This window comes from Mirounga angustirostris, unplaced genomic scaffold (assembly GCF_029215605.1).
Source record: "Mirounga angustirostris isolate CCGP_5_RB_7025 unplaced genomic scaffold, mMirAng1.0.hap1 SCAF_5, whole genome shotgun sequence".
NCBI lineage: Eukaryota > Metazoa > Chordata > Mammalia > Carnivora > Phocidae > Mirounga > Mirounga angustirostris.
The window spans coordinates 170,972,337-170,987,381 of record NW_026991713.1 but is presented as its reverse complement, the minus strand read 5'-3'; the positions used below and the strand labels follow the sequence as shown (position 1 = coordinate 170,987,381).

General features: G+C 43.6%; 2 protein-coding genes across 4 annotated transcripts in view; one reads left to right on the top strand and one right to left on the bottom strand.

Moving 5' to 3' along the window:
* The window catches only part of LOC123844745 (nuclear envelope pore membrane protein POM 121C-like), a 45,744-nt gene that overhangs the window by 24,241 nt on the left and 6,458 nt on the right, over nt 1-15,045 (top strand). For all 3 annotated transcript variants that reach the window (XM_045875551.3, XM_054507645.2, XM_054507644.2), the window contains exons 6-10: nt 12,683-12,774; nt 13,609-13,682; nt 14,094-14,218; nt 14,341-14,443; nt 14,667-14,843. In XM_045875551.3, coding sequence (XP_045731507.2) covers nt 12,683-12,774; nt 13,609-13,682; nt 14,094-14,218; nt 14,341-14,443; nt 14,667-14,843 — 571 coding nt within the window. The remainder of the gene's footprint in view (nt 1-12,682; nt 12,775-13,608; nt 13,683-14,093; nt 14,219-14,340; nt 14,444-14,666; nt 14,844-15,045) is intronic.
* LOC123844747 (thymosin beta-10-like) lies at nt 7,766-9,218 on the bottom strand. The gene has a single exon (XM_054507646.2). The coding sequence runs from the start codon at nt 8,235-8,237 to the stop codon at nt 8,109-8,111; it is 129 nt and encodes a 42-aa protein (XP_054363621.1). The 5' UTR covers nt 8,238-9,218; the 3' UTR covers nt 7,766-8,108.

Sequence of the window (15,045 nt, the reverse complement as noted above, 5' to 3'; positions counted from 1 at the left end):
ATTGAGAATTGAGTGAAAAGTTTTCAAAATATTGTAATATTTTAAAATTATTTTTTAGAAAAAATTGCAGTTCTTTCTTAGAAAGAGGATGCAGTATGGCCTAGGGGACAGAACAAGCTTTGCTACCAGACAGACTTGGATTCAGATTTTGCCTCTGACACTTAGTAGCTATAGGGCCTCGGGAGGTAAATCACTTCAACTTTCTATTTCTCATCTCCCAAGGATTATTATAAAGATTGAAGACAGTGCTTGAAAAATATCCATTACAATGCATGTCAGTAAGTGGGTACCCTATATATGGTAGTGAGAAAAAAATAAAGCGTTCAAGGAGGAAGAGTTTTGAGGGGAGAAAACTTTTGAGATGAGGTAATCCAGAAGGCTTTTACAATAACATAAATGAAAAATGAAGGCCTAAGCTTGAGTAGTTGTAGGAATAATCACCACAACAGGCAGATTGAGAATAATTCTCAAGAGCCCTAGGATTTTCAGAATGGTGAGTACTGGCTTCAATTTAAAGTCACCGGTCGCATTGGCCCCTAATAAGAGCGTCAGCCTGTCCTTTGAAGCTTTCAAGCCAGGCACTGACTTCTCTGTAGTTATGAAGGTCCTAGATGGCATCTTCTTCCAGTATAGGCTCTGTTGCAATTCCATTGTTTGGTATAGACCCCTTCATGAATGATTTTAGCTAGATCTTCTGGATGACCTCCTGCGGCTTCTACATCAGCGCCTGCTGCTTCCCCTTGTTACGGAGATGACTTCTTCCCTGAAACCTCACTGAGTCAGCTTCTGCTAGCTCCAGACTTGTCTCCAGCAGCTTCCTCACCTCTCAGCCTTCCTGGAATTGAAGTTAGGCCTTGCCCTGGTTTAGGCTTTGGCTTAAGGCAATGGTATGGCTGGTTTGATCTTCCACCCAGACCATTCAGACTTTCTTCATGTCAACAATAAGGCCTTTTCACTTTCTTATCATTCATGTGTTCATTAGGGTAGTACTTTTCATTTCCTTCAAGAACTTTTCCTTTGCATTCACAACTTGGCTGTTGAGTGCAAGAAGCCTACCTTTCAGCATGTCTCGGCTTTTGACCTGCCTTCCTTACTAAGCTTGATCATTTGTAACTTTTGATTTAAAGTGTGAGTCGTGCGACTCCTCCTTTCACTTGAACACTTAAGAGGCCGCTGTAGGGTCGTTACCTGGTATAATTGCAATATTGTACTATCTCGGCGAAGAGGGAGAGAGATGGGAGAACTGCCAGTTAATGGCACAATCAGAGCACACTTATTTAAGTCAGCCGCCTTATAAGGGCGTGGTTTGTGGCTCCTCAAAACAATTACAATAGTAGCATCAAAGATCCCTCATCACAGATCATTGTAACAAAGAGAATAATAATAAAAAGTTGGAAATACTGCAATACTTAACCAAAATGTGAGACAGAGACATGAAGTGAGCAAATGCTGTTAGGAAAATGGCACTGATAGACTTGCTTGAAGTAGATTTGCCACAAACCTTCAATTTGTTAAAAACAGCATTTGCAGGGGCGCCTGGGTGGCTCAGTCGTTAAGTGTCTGCCTTCGGCTCAGGTCATCATCCCCGGATCGAGCCCCACATCGGGCCCCCTGCTCAGCGGGAAGCCTGCTTCTCCCTCTCCCACTCCCCCTGCTTGTGTTCCCTCTCTCGCTGTGTCTCTCTCTGTCAAATAAATAAAATCTTAAAAAAAAAAAACAACAGCATTTGCAAAGTGCAGTAAAACGAAGTATGCCTGTACTTACCTGTTCTTTAAAATCTTTCTATTATGTCAAATTTAAAATGTACGCAAAAGGAAAGGGAATCTAATGGACCTCCCTCCCTATAGCTTCACTTGTTAGTTACCAGCGTTTTGTCTGTCTTGTTCCATCAGTCCACCCCACCCTGTTTTTGCCCTTGTGTTTTACAGTAAATTTACAAACCTGTCATTTCACGTATAGGGACTTCAGTGTATTTAAAACTTTTTATAAACATTGATAACCACATTGGCATTATTCCTCTTAAGCAATAATTATTCCTTAATATTTGTTAATACTGCTCCATGTTCAGATTGCCTGTGTTATCCCAAACTGTCTTACTACAGTTCCTTTGTTTGAGGGACTAAACATCAGTTCTTTACATTTGGTTCCTAGGTCTCTTAGACTCTTTAAATCTATAATACTACTATTTTTTTCATGCCTTTGAAAAAACTGGATCATTTTGTTCTGTGGAATTTCCCACATTCTAGATTAAGTTTCCATCGTCATGGTATCTTTTTAACATATACACGATCCCCTATGTTGCCTGTAAATGGGAATTTGAGTCCTGAGACTTGATTAGATTCAGGTTCAGTTATTTTAGCAGAACATCACATCCCTGTGATTGCATCACACCAGGATCACGTGAGGACTGGCTGCCTCCCTTTTGTGAGGTTGGTAATGATCCCTGGGCTCAGCTGTTTCAGTCAGATTCTTCCATTTTCATTTTTCTATGAGTTTTTCATCTGACGATTTTAGCATCCATTTATCATCTTTGCCTAGGTCCACGGTTTTATTAGATTGCAAAATGGTAGTAATCTAATTCTGTCATTTCCTCTGCATTTATTAACTGAAATTCTGTACAGGAGAACATATCCTACCTGTGGGAGTATCTAGGTAATAAGAAGGCGCTGATGCCAGAGCCAACTCCAGAAGTGACCTATGAGTTTTTGGGTGTTGTGATTATCTTTATGAACTTCTGAGTTTGTATAGACATTTCACTTTTTTTGAGGCACAAAGTTTTCCACTTTTGGCCAGTGGGAGCCCTTTCAAATTGGCTCCTATATCCTTTTGTTTTGATCCCAGTAGTTTTTGATAAATAACTTTGTTGCTTTTTAGCTTTGAAAAAAAATCCATCTTGTACATTTCCAACTCCAACTGAAGTTGGCTATATGTCCAAGTAGCCTTCCTTTTTTTCAGTTGGAAATGATTTTTATAGACTACAGTCTGGATTCTAGGAGAGTTAAAATTACACATATCCTTTAGAAAGAGAACTCTCAGTCATTAGTTCATATTGATATTTCAAGTTCAGATTTAGGATCACAGAACTTTTTACATAATTTCTTTGATTTTACGTTTTTATGTTTGAAGATTTTATTTCTTTTAGAGAAAGCACAAACAGGGGAAGGGGCAAAGGGAGAGAGAGAATCTAGAGTAGACTCTGCACTGAGTGCACAGAGCCTGACATGGAGCTCGATCTCACCACCCCAAAATCATGACCTGTGCTGAAATCAAGAGTCAGACACTTAACCAGCTGAACCACTGAATTCAGTGTTCTCAGTTGGGTACACCACCAACTTGATATACAGTAAGGTTTGTTCAGTATATTTTAATGTTTTTTTTTTTTAATACAGTTTGTTTTTATTTATGTAAAATAAAATACTTAAATTGTCCCAAAGAACAGGGGCGCCTGGCTGCTTCAGTCGGTGGATTTTTTTTTTTTTAAAGATTTTATTTATTTGACAGCACAAGCAGAAGGAGAGAGAGGGAGAAGCAGGCTCCCTGAGGAGCCTGATGTGGGACTCGATCCCAGGACCCTGGGATTATGACCTGGGCCGAAGGCAGCCGCTTAACCGACTGAGCCACCCAGGCGTCCCACTCGGTCAGTGGATTATGTGACTCTTGATCTCAGGGTCGTGAGTTCCAGCCCCACCATGGGTGTAAAGATTACTTAAAAGTAAAATTAAAAAAAAAAAAAATTGTTCTGGCGTGCCTGGGTGGCTCAGTTGACTCTCTATCTCAGCTCGGATCTTGATCTGAGGGTTGTGAGTTCAAGCCCCGCTTTGGGCTCCACGCTGGGCATGGAGCCTACTTTTAAAAAATTAAAAATAAAAATAAATAATGTAAGTAAACATAAATGTAAATAAATATAAATAAAATAAAAATTGTTCCAGAGAACATATGAGAAAACAAAATACACTCAGAGAAGTTCACAATTTCAACCTCTTTCTGCTCCACATTGTTCCCTTCCTATTTTTATTACTTTTTGGCTATTCTTCCACTGTCTTTTTTTTTCTTAAAACTATATGCAAATCCATGTCTATCTGTAAACCCCACCTTCTAACACGTGAGGCAGTAATATGTACAAGTTTGAGCCTTGCTTCATCTTTCCTCCTACAGTAAGTGCAGTTACTCTTGTGCTCTGTTGATGAACATTGAGCTCAGTTTTCTGCTGTGACAGGTGGTACTGCAGGTAACGCTTTAACTCACAATGTCATTTCACTCTCTGGCCATTACACTTCTCGGATAGATGGCCTGGAATACTGATTTCCCAGGCCAACAGTTAGATGCATGTAGTTTCACTAGATATTTTTAAATTTCCCTCCTTAGAGGATGTACCATTAGCATTCCCATTAGCATTATATGAGTGACGACTTCTCCATAGTCACGCCAATAGATTAGGTTGTCATAGCTTTGGGTTTTTACCAGTTAGGTGAGGAACAGTGTGTGTGTATGTGTGTGTCGCTTTTTTAAGATTTTATTTGGAGAGCATGTGCATGTCGGGGGGTGGGGAAGCAGAGGGAGGGAGAGAATCCACGCGAAGCACAGAGCATGACGCAGGGCTGGATCCCACGACCAGAGCTGAAATAAAAAGAGTCGGATGCTTAAGCCACTGAGCCACCCAGGCACCCCATATTTGTGTCTCTTAAGAGTGAGTTTGGGCCGATTTTCATATATTAGAGAAATATATTCCAAATGAATTAAAGATACAAATGTAAAATAAAAACCATAAAAGTATTTGTAAGAACAGGCTTCTCATGCATTGCTGATGGGAGTGTCCATTCATACAGTTCTCTGGAGAGCAGTGTGGCAGTAATTATCAGTATTAGAGATGCATGTACCCTTTGATCCAGCAGGTTTGTTTTTAGGAATTAATTCTATACATATACTCAGAAGCATATAGAAGGATGTTGATTGTAGCATTTTAATAGCAGAAGCTTGGAAACAATGTAAAGGTACCTTCTGGGGGGGGGGGGCTGGTTAAGTAACAATATTTCCATAAGTTGCAATACTATGTAGCTATCAAAAAGAATAAGGTAGCTTAAGAGGCACTGATGGGAATTCAAAAATACAGAACAAAAGCAAGGTGCAGAATTGTGTGTATAGTGTTCTTTGTTATTTGTGCATAGAATACTTTTGATAGATTTTATTAGAAACCAGGAATAACTGTTGAGGTAGAAGGAAAACTTTCTACTGTGTACTCTGCTTGTTGGAATGTATGACATGCTGCATGTAGTAACTTTCCTGGTTTCAAAAAGTTTTTAAGTATAGGTAACTGTTAAGTAAAATAAGATTCCCCTGTCCTGGCTGTCCCAGTCTCCGTCCCATTAGGTACCTGTTGTTAACATTCGTACTAGGTGTGTGAACACAGATAATGCAGAGAATTTTTGGTCTGTGTTACACAAATGAGATCATCACGTATGTGCTTTTTTGTCTCTTTTTAAATCATATATTGCATAGTATTCTGTGTCAAATCTATATTTAATTTTTTTAATAATGTAGAAAAGTACCTTAAGTGTACAGCTTCATGTAACCAGTCAAGTAATAAATCATTTTCAACACCCAGAAGCCCCTCTCATACCTCCTCCTTCCTTCTTGAGTATTAGCACCTTATAGTTTTCCCTATTTTTAAACTTTATATAAATGAAGACCAGGATATGCTTTCTTTTGTGTTTGGCTTCTTTCACTATTTTCCTTGTGAGATGCATCCAGGTTGTTACATGTAGCAGCAAGTCTTTCATGAAATTCATTTTCTTTACACGAATATACCATAATTACGTTTTTTCTCCTGCTGTTGGACATTGGGTTTCCAGTTTAGAGCTATTATGCGTAATGTTGGTATTAAGTCTTTTGGTGCACATATATAAAGTATGTGAAGTGCTCAGTTGTAGTAGATGTTGTTGGACCTTTTTTTTTTTTTTTTTTTTTAAAGATTTTATTTGACACAGAGAGAGAGAACACAAGCAGGGGGAGTGGGAGAGTGAGAAGTAGGCTTCCTGCAGAGTAGGGAGCCTGATGTGGGGCTCGATCCCAGGACCCTGGGATCATGACCTGAGCTGAAGGCAGACGCTTAACGACTGAGCCACCCAGGTGCCCCTGGACCATTTTTTAAAGTTACATTTCAGTTAATACTCTTGACCACTGCAGTGAGATTTTGTTCCTGTGGTTATACATCCTAACACTTGATGTTGCCAGTCTCTTTAATTACCCGTTGTGGTAACCAAATTCCATTGTGGTTGTAATTTGTGGTTGTATTGTAATTGCTGATTGCTAATGAAATAGAGGTATGAACTGTTCATTAGCCGTTTGTACTTCCTTTTTTATGAAGTGCCTATTCAAGTTTCTTGGCCCTTTTCTATTAAGTTGTTTGTCTTTTTGTTACTGATTTATAGAAATTCTTTATATATTCTAGATACAAGCTTTCTCTAAATTGTACGTGTTGCAACAAATCACTATCCTACTCTGTGTCTCACCACTTCATTTTCTTCACTTTACACTTACGGTTAGTGTATTGTGTGTGCTGTTTAGGAACTCTTTGTCTACCTAAAGTCATGATGATGATATGCTATCTTCTAGAAGCTTTATTCTTTTTCTTTTCACATTTGGATCTATAATCCACCTGAAGTTGATTTTTGTATACGGTGTGAAGTAGCAATCAAAATACCACTTGACTTAGTAAGCAACATTAATTGAAAGGTTGGACCATCCCTTTCCTTTGTTCTGTGGCACTGCCTTAGTTATAATTTAAGTGTATATATGTGGCTCCATTTCTAGATTCTGTTCTGTTCCATTGTCTGTTTTTTTGCCCTGTACCTGTCTTTTTTCCCTACACTGTGCCACACAGTCTTTTAGTTTTGATATGTAGTAGAATAAGTCATCCAACTTCTTATTTCTCTTATTCCTCTTCAGAATTGTCTTGGATCTTGACCCTTTGCATTTCTCTGTAAGTTTAGAATCAGCTCGTCAATTTCCACTAAAAGAAAGAATGGACACTTGTGAGATATTAAGACTGCCTTTAATCTACCAGTTATTTTGGAGAGAGATTACATTTTTACAGTGTTGAATCTTCCAATCCATGAACATGGTATATCTTTCACTTATTTACATCATTTCTAACTGCCCTGTGTAGTGGTTTTACATATTAAACTTATTCCTAGGTATATTTTTTGATGCTGTTGTAAATGGTGTATAATCTGTTGCTGATATATACAAATACAACTGATTATCATATTTAGAAAATTTGCTAAATTCCGTAATCATCTGTATATTCTTTAGGATTTTTGTGTGTACATCATGTTGTCTACAATGACAGCTTTTTTCCCTCTTTCCTTTATAGTTTTTATGCCTTACTGTATTTGGTTAAGACCTGAAGTACAATGTTGAATAGAAGTGACAGCAAACATCCTTATTTTCTTGATCTCAAAGGGAGTGCTCTCCACATTTCCTGTTATATATGCTGTTTGATATAGGGTTGTTGTGAGGGTTTTTTTGGTTTTTTTAAAGATTTATTTATTTAATTTGGAGAGAATGCATGGGTGGGGGAGAGAGTCTCAAGCAGACTCCAAGCTGAGCGTGGAGCTCAACATAGGGCTCGATCCCACGACCCTGAGATCACAAAACCAGGAGTCAGCCACTTAACTGACTGTACCACTCAGGCACCCTGATACAGTTTTTTTGGTAAATACTCTATTGGATTAAGGAAGTTCCTTTTTCAGGGTTGTATCCTCAAATAACCAATTTTAGGAGTCACTCTATTACGTGTTGTTCTATTTAATTTCTGCCCTTCTAGATACGATTTCCTTTTTTTTTTTTTTGCCATGGCATGAGGTGTGTTTTATTTTCATTAAACGTACAAATAATTTGCTATAATATCCCAGGGCAAACCGGAGAATTTGGCAGTCTGATTGGGGGGGGGGTCCCCTCAGAGACACGCAGGCCGGTGGTGTCGGCACAGAGTGCCCGGGTTCACAGTGCAGCCTGTCACTCATGTCCATCTTGCAGGTGGCTCTTCTTCCTCCACATCACGACTGGGGTGTCTCAAAGATGACGGGGGTGGGGAATCCTCTAGGATCTTAGGAAATTTCACTCCGCTTCTGCTCAGTGGTCTCTTTGGTCAGCAGGGTGTTCTTCTGCGTCTCTGTTTTCTTCAGCTTGGCCTTATCGAAGCCGGCAATTTCCCCCATGTCCGGCTTGTCTGCCATTTTCTTAAAGCGATCCGTGGAGTTCCACTCTGAGCCCGGCGCCTGGTGCTCCCACTCGCGTTGCTGCAGCAAGAGACCTTTTTTTTCTTTTTTTTAAGTAGGCTCCATGCCCAGCTTGGAGCCGTGGGGCTTGAACTCGAGACCTGAGCTGAGAGCAAGAGTTGGATGCTTAACCAACTGAGCCCCTCAGGCGCCCTTTCTTTTTTTTCATGTTCCACTTGCTGGGATTTCTTTCTTTCTTTCTTTCTTTTTTTTAAGATTTTATTTATTTGTCAGAAAGAGAAAGAGAGCACAAGCAGGGGGAGCAGTGAGCAGGCAGAAGGAGAAGCAGGCTCCCCGCTGAGCATGGAGCCTGAGGCGGGGCTTGATGCCAGGACCCTGGGACCATGACTTGAGGTGAAAGCAGACAGTTCACCAACTGAGTCACCTAGGTGTCCCTGTAATTCTTTAATCCAGATTCTTAGGTCACTGGGTTTTTTTCAGCCTTTTCCCTTTTCTAATATATATATATATATCAAAGGTTGTACATTTCCTGTAAACCTTAGGTGCTTACCACAGTCTTGAAGTAGAAGTATTTTTCATTTTCATTCAGTTCAGATACTTTCTGATTTCCGTTTTGAGTTCTTTGATTTCTGTGCTTAGAAATACATTGCTTAATTTCAAAACAGTTGTCTAGTTATCTTTCTGTTACTGGTTTTTAACTAAATTCCACTAGCTCACAGGATGTGCTCCTATCAATCCTTGAAGTAGATTTGCTCTGTGGCCCAGCACATGTTCAGTTTTGGTAAATGTTTCAACTTCACTTGAGAAGAAATTTCATGAAGTGCTCACTTATGGTTTATGTTCCTTGGAGTTTGTCACGTGGCTTGAGGTCTTTTGACGGTTTTGAAACACCTCAACCATTTTCTCTTCAGATGTTGTTCTGCCCTGTTTTCTCCCCTGTCTCGGTGTTTGAAGACACATGTTAGACCTTTTCCTTTTGTCCCATGTCTGTCTTGTCTGTCTGTCTGTGTTTCCCAACATTTGTCTCCCCCCTCCCCCAGTTCTTCCGTTGTCTAGTCTACTGATTTTCTTTAGTTATGTGCTATTTTAGCCCATACAGTGCATTCTTAAATCACTGTTGTTCTCTTTCTTATAGTTACCATTTGTCTGCCAGGATTCTCCATATTGTCACTTAAATTTTTATAATAGTTCTTCTGAAGTCTTGTTCAATAACTCCAATATTTGAATCTTCTGTGGTCTGTTTCTGATGTCTGCTTTTTTCCTCTGGGGTATTGGTTAAATATTACTTTCTTATATACTTGATTTTTGTTGCTGTATTTCTCTGTCAGACATTGAAAAAAAAAGTAACAATAACTTGAATCTCTGAATGATGGTATCTTCCTCCAGAGAGGTTTTACTTTTTTATTTTACCTCTGGCAGTAGCTAGGATAGGGACAGATGACTTCCGTCTGGGCAGACTTGACATGATTCTGAGTTGTCAGGTCTTGTGAGGGCTGGTTTATTTCTGATTTCCCCTCTCTTCCCGTACGGAGCCTTGAGGATCTCAACCAAAAGCTTTAGGTCATATTAGGGACCCTGTACTTCGGAAAGCCCTGAATTCATTTTTGTCTTTCCAACCCCGTGAGACTGATAAAAGCTTTTCTCAGTCTCCCAACTGCAGCTTTTCCTTTGGGAATTTGCAGTCACCGAGAGAAAAAGGAGCCCTAAATGGGGGGGGGGGGCTCACCCCTTGGCTCCTCCTCTTGTCTCCACGAAGTCTCACCGGCCTGGTAGCTCTTCCCCAGCACCGCCGTACCTTCACACATGGGGGCCGCATCTTCTCCAGCATTTGCTGCTTGTCCCTGGTGGGAGTGTTGCTCTAGAACAACATAGCCGTTGCCTGCAAGAGAGTCCGAGTTTGTGATCAGCGCCCTCACTCCAGGGTGGAGCCTGTGACCTCCTGCCGGAAGTGCAGCCGCGAACAGTAAGCGCCGTCTGGTGGTCCCAGTAGCTACCGGCCCCCTGCTCCCGTGCGGTATTTGCACATACGCTAAATTCTCAGAAGTCGGTATTAGGAAGAGGAGATTAAAGTAATGTGAAAGTTCTTTATGTTGAAGCTTCTCTTGGAGAAAAAAAGACAAAACAAACGTCCTGAGGTAGGGATTTAGTCAGTATCGGTGACAGCCCTTAAATTTGGTGCAGGTGGCAGTCGAGATCTTTGACTAACTGTATTTTTCCAAGGGAACGCTAGGAAGTAGCCAAATCTACAGCTGCCCGAACTAGAAACTCTAGCTTTGAAATTATAAAATCATTACACATGTTAGACGGGGACCAATTCTAGAAGAAGTAAAGTGTCCTCTGACCTCTTTGTGCATGGCCTTGATATATCCATGTCTTAGGAGACTTGTCATTTTCCAAAGTAGGAATATTTACCCTTGCCTTCAGTGCTTCAAACCCCAGCTTTCCTCTCTGACCTCGTGCCCAGTTAGTCCTTTGTATGATCTGTCAGCCAGACTAGGACATTTACCACCTTCTTGGAGCACCTAATACCTCCTGGTGCCTTCCCTTCCTTGTTCTGTTCCCGCTGTGGGATGACGTGTCCGTCCCATTGCAAGCCTGTGCGGCTTGTCTCTGCAGGTGCTTTTTGTGACGTCGTGAAAGGCTCTTAGATGTCACCTCCCTCCTTTACCGATTCTTCTAACCAGCGCTGTGTCATCTCTCTCCTGAGGCTCCTGTGTAGAGACCTCTGCTACCTTTCGGTTGTTCACGGTCAGTTTGTGTACTCGCCCATCTCCTTTCCACATTGTCAGTCCCTTGGTGATGGAGCGCTTAGCTCATCTTTGCATTCTTTGTCAAGTGTGAAGGTCTAGTGCCTCTCTGAAGTGAGAAGTCAGCTAATTAAAAATTGAATTACAATGCAGAACTAAACTGATTGCTAGATACACGGATTGACTATTTCTTTTTATGATTTATATCTTTATCTTACTTTTCATTAGATATGTTCATTATATTTAAGTGGAGTTGCAGGACTCCCATGTTTACATGTAACAGATATTAACTCTTATTGAAATTGTTTGCCTTTTAATTTTCTGGTTTTTGTTTTGCTTGGGGATGTTTTTATTTCCTGCCCACATAGGTTTTATGTCTGTTTTGTGGAACTGTTGGTACGGTTGGAAATTCCAGTGGTGTACAGTGGGGTCTCTTGCTACAGGGCAGTGCTTTTATACAGAGAGCTTTTCTCTCTTTTTTTTAAGATTTATTTATTGTAGAGCACACGTGCCAGTGGGGGGGGGGGGGGGGCAGAGAAGGCGAGACTCTCAGGCAGACTTCCCACAGAGCACAGGTCTCCATCTCACAACCCTGGAGTCATGACCTGAGCCAAAACCGAGAGTTGGACACTCAGCAGACTGAGCCACCCAGCTGCCCTTTACATAACTGTTACGGAGTTAAGAAATCACTAGAAGCTTCTCAGTGAGAAAAAGGTCTGCAGTGCTAGGATTGTTGTAATTCGGCTGAAGACTGAATGCAGCTGTGTGCAGAGTGCCGGCTCTCGTCGGTCACTTTGCTGCAAGCCTGCTTCGCAGGAGGCGAGGGGAGAATAGACCGTCTTTGTCATCGGGACTGCCTGGTGGAAAAGACAGGTGTCTGGGTAATTATTATTTAACAGTAAATACCAGAGATGCTGCAAAAGTCATGAATCATGGTAGCACATTTTAAAAAAAGTTGAAGTAAAACTGAAAATTTAATGAAAGGACTAAATCAGTTTACTGGCTTATCTTTGCTGTGATAGGGTTTTTGGGGGGAAGGGTTGGAAAAGTTTCTTAATTTTATCATTTCTGTAAGGCAGTGTAAACTTGTAAGCATCATGGCTCTAAACCATGACTGAGTGTGACATTCCACTTTTTAATGTATGCAATGTATACATTTGCTCCTTGTACATTTATTATTTCACTTTCCCTTACTTGTTCAGATTATTGCCCCCCCCACCCCCATAGTTAATACTGGCAATTGACTTTCCTTCAGGGGCCTTCCTTCACAAAGAAATCGTTTTGTTTTGTTTTTTTAAGAATTTTTATTTATTTAGTTGACAGGGAGCACGAGCAGGCGGAGCAGCAGAGAGAGAGGGAGAAGCAGGCTCCCCACAGAGCAGGGGGCCCGATGCGGGGCTCGATCCCAGGACCCTGAGATCGTGACCTGAGCTGAAGGCAGAGGCTTAACGACTGAGCCACCCAGGCGCCTGTGTTTTTTTTAAGATTTTGTTTTAAGTAATCTCTACACCCAACATGGGGCTTAAACCCACAACCCCAAGATTAAGAGTCACACGCTCTACTGCCTGAGGCAGCCAGTCACCCCATAAAGAAATGTTAAAGTTACTGAAAAGGAGACTTGATAGCAGTGATGAACAGAACAGAGAGTTATATTGTCCTGTAGACTCAGTTGTGTCTCTGCTTTCTGCCTTTCAGCTTTGGAAGAGGAGTGGCCCCAGCTCGTCGCCGTTCTCCAGCCCCGCCTCGTCCCGCTCCCAGACCCCCGAGAGGCCAGCAAAGAAAATAAGGTAATGAGTCCTGACTTGCCTGCAGATTCACAAAAGGGCAGGAAAGGAAGGACACGTGCTTGGCTCTTAGGCTTCCTGCAGCTGTGATTTGGAGAGTCAAAGAAATCGCCATCTAGAAGGACAGGGAAAATACCTGCCTGAACTACTCTCCTCTCTTACAGTCTTCATGCTGACCCTAGAGTCTCTGGCTCTCTTCCTCATTCTGCAGCTGGAGCAGCCGGGGTGTGCAGGGAGCAGAGTGAGTTACGTCAGGGGCAGGAGAGCTCACGTTCTAGACTCCGGCTGACCCTCTAGGCACCGAAAGTCGACTAGAACGCTGCTCTTGGGGTCAGATGTGTGACAGCTCGCAGGGATTGGCAGGTTGAAAGTAAGGTTTTGAAGGTTATTGTGTTGTGCTTGCTGTAAGACAAAGGTTTCTCCATGGCGTCCGTGAACTGCCTCCCTTCGTTTTGTAGGAATTTTCTTTTGATTTCTTAAATTTTTTGTCTTGGCATACTTTGATCTTAAATCATGATGGTCTGGACTTTGGCCAGTTGGTAGTTAGGAGGGTGTAAGAAGTTACCCAGTACTCTGTCGGGAGGACTTTCTTTTTCTTTTTCTTTTCTTTCTTTCTTTTTTTTTCTTTTTAAAGATTTATTAGAAGCAGTGAGAGAGCACAAGCCGGGGTTGGGGGGCAGAGGGAGAAGCAGGCTCCCCGCGGAGCAGGGAGCCCGATGCGGGGCTCGATCCCAGGACCCCGGGATCGTGACCCGAGCCGAAGGCAGACGCTTCACCGGCACCGGAGCCCGAGTCAGGAGGTGTTTCTAAGCACACCTGTGCCTCTTCCACCCGCAGAGAAGACGAGCTTTCTCATCGCTCCAGTTCTTCAACCCCGTTGGCAACAGACAAGGAGGCCCCGGGAGAAAAGGGTAGGTGGATAAGCGCACGAGAGTGACTTGTGGTGGGCGTGTTTCTAGAGGCTCCGAGAACACGCGCCGAGCGTCGCTGCGTGTGGGGCCTGTCCAGTCAGAGGTTTGTAGTCTGTGGCGCGGGCAGATCGACGTCGCGGCCCGGCGTCACTGGGGCTGGCGGTCAGCCGAGGTGCCGGAATCTGCGGGCGGGCCGGTAGTACGCACTCGTCTGCCTGCGTTTGGGGCAGATCCCTCTTTATGCCCTCCAGTCAGAAATAATCTTGCACACACTACCCAGGGCCCCAAGCACGGAAGATGCGACCTTTCAGAGGTACCCAGTGAAGAGAGGGTGGGAAGCCGGGTGGATAGACAAACCTAGCCGTTTCTGGAAGGGAAGAGGAAGAAGACAAGCCCGTGTTGTTTCTTTAGCTGCAGATACAAGCACGTGGAAGGCGCAGACCTCGTGCAGCTCCCCGCCCACACCTGGCAGCTCCGGGCGGCGCAGGCGGAGGGTCCAGTTGCTGCCGTCGCGGCGAGGGGCCCGGCTGACGCTGGTAGGGCTCTGTCCGGCCACACCCGTCCGCCCCAGCACAGCGCTCCCCAGTTCTCGGGAAGCTGAACACAGGCCTCCTCCAGCTTCTCTGACTGACGGGCCTCTCGTCTTCCTCCCTGGCAGCCACCCCCTCCCCAGCTTGGCTACTCCATCACTGCCGAAGACCTCGATCTGGAAAAGAGAGCTTCGCTGCAGTGGTTTAACAAGGCCCTGGCAGACGGGACCGGTAAGGAAGACCGACCAGCTCCACGCTCTGGAAAGGAGTCGTTTCCTGGGGTTTTAGTTGGATCCTTCTCATCTGAGAAATCCATTTGGGTCCTCGGTGTTAGCGGGAACCGTGGGCACTGGCGTTGGGGAGGCATTTCCAGATAAGTGGATCCCGAGCGCCCTGTGTTCTCTGGTGTACTCCCGGAGAGAATTACCCAACACGATCTTTCTTCCTTGCTTAGATACCGCCTCGAGCTCTGTCGCCGAGAAGCCCCCTGCCACTCAGCCTTCTCTGACGTTTACCCTGCCCGCTGCTGGGACCGCCGCCTCCCCAGCCACCCTCCCAGCCCCGTGCAGCAGCCCGCTGCTGGAGAGCTTGAAGAAGATGCAGAGTTGTGCCGGCCTATCGTCTGCCCCGGGTGAGTGGGAGAGCCCCCGGCCCCGGAGCACAGAAGGACCTAGGTTTCCCCTGAAGTAAAAGCAGCTCGCCTGCCAGTCCCCGGAAATCTGGGAGCTGGAGCCTGCTGTGGCTCACCAAACCCGAGCTGGTGTGCGCTGAAGAGCTTCAGAAGTCTCTAATCGGGAAGCTTTCGGGATGGGGGCGGCGATACTTAAAGCTGG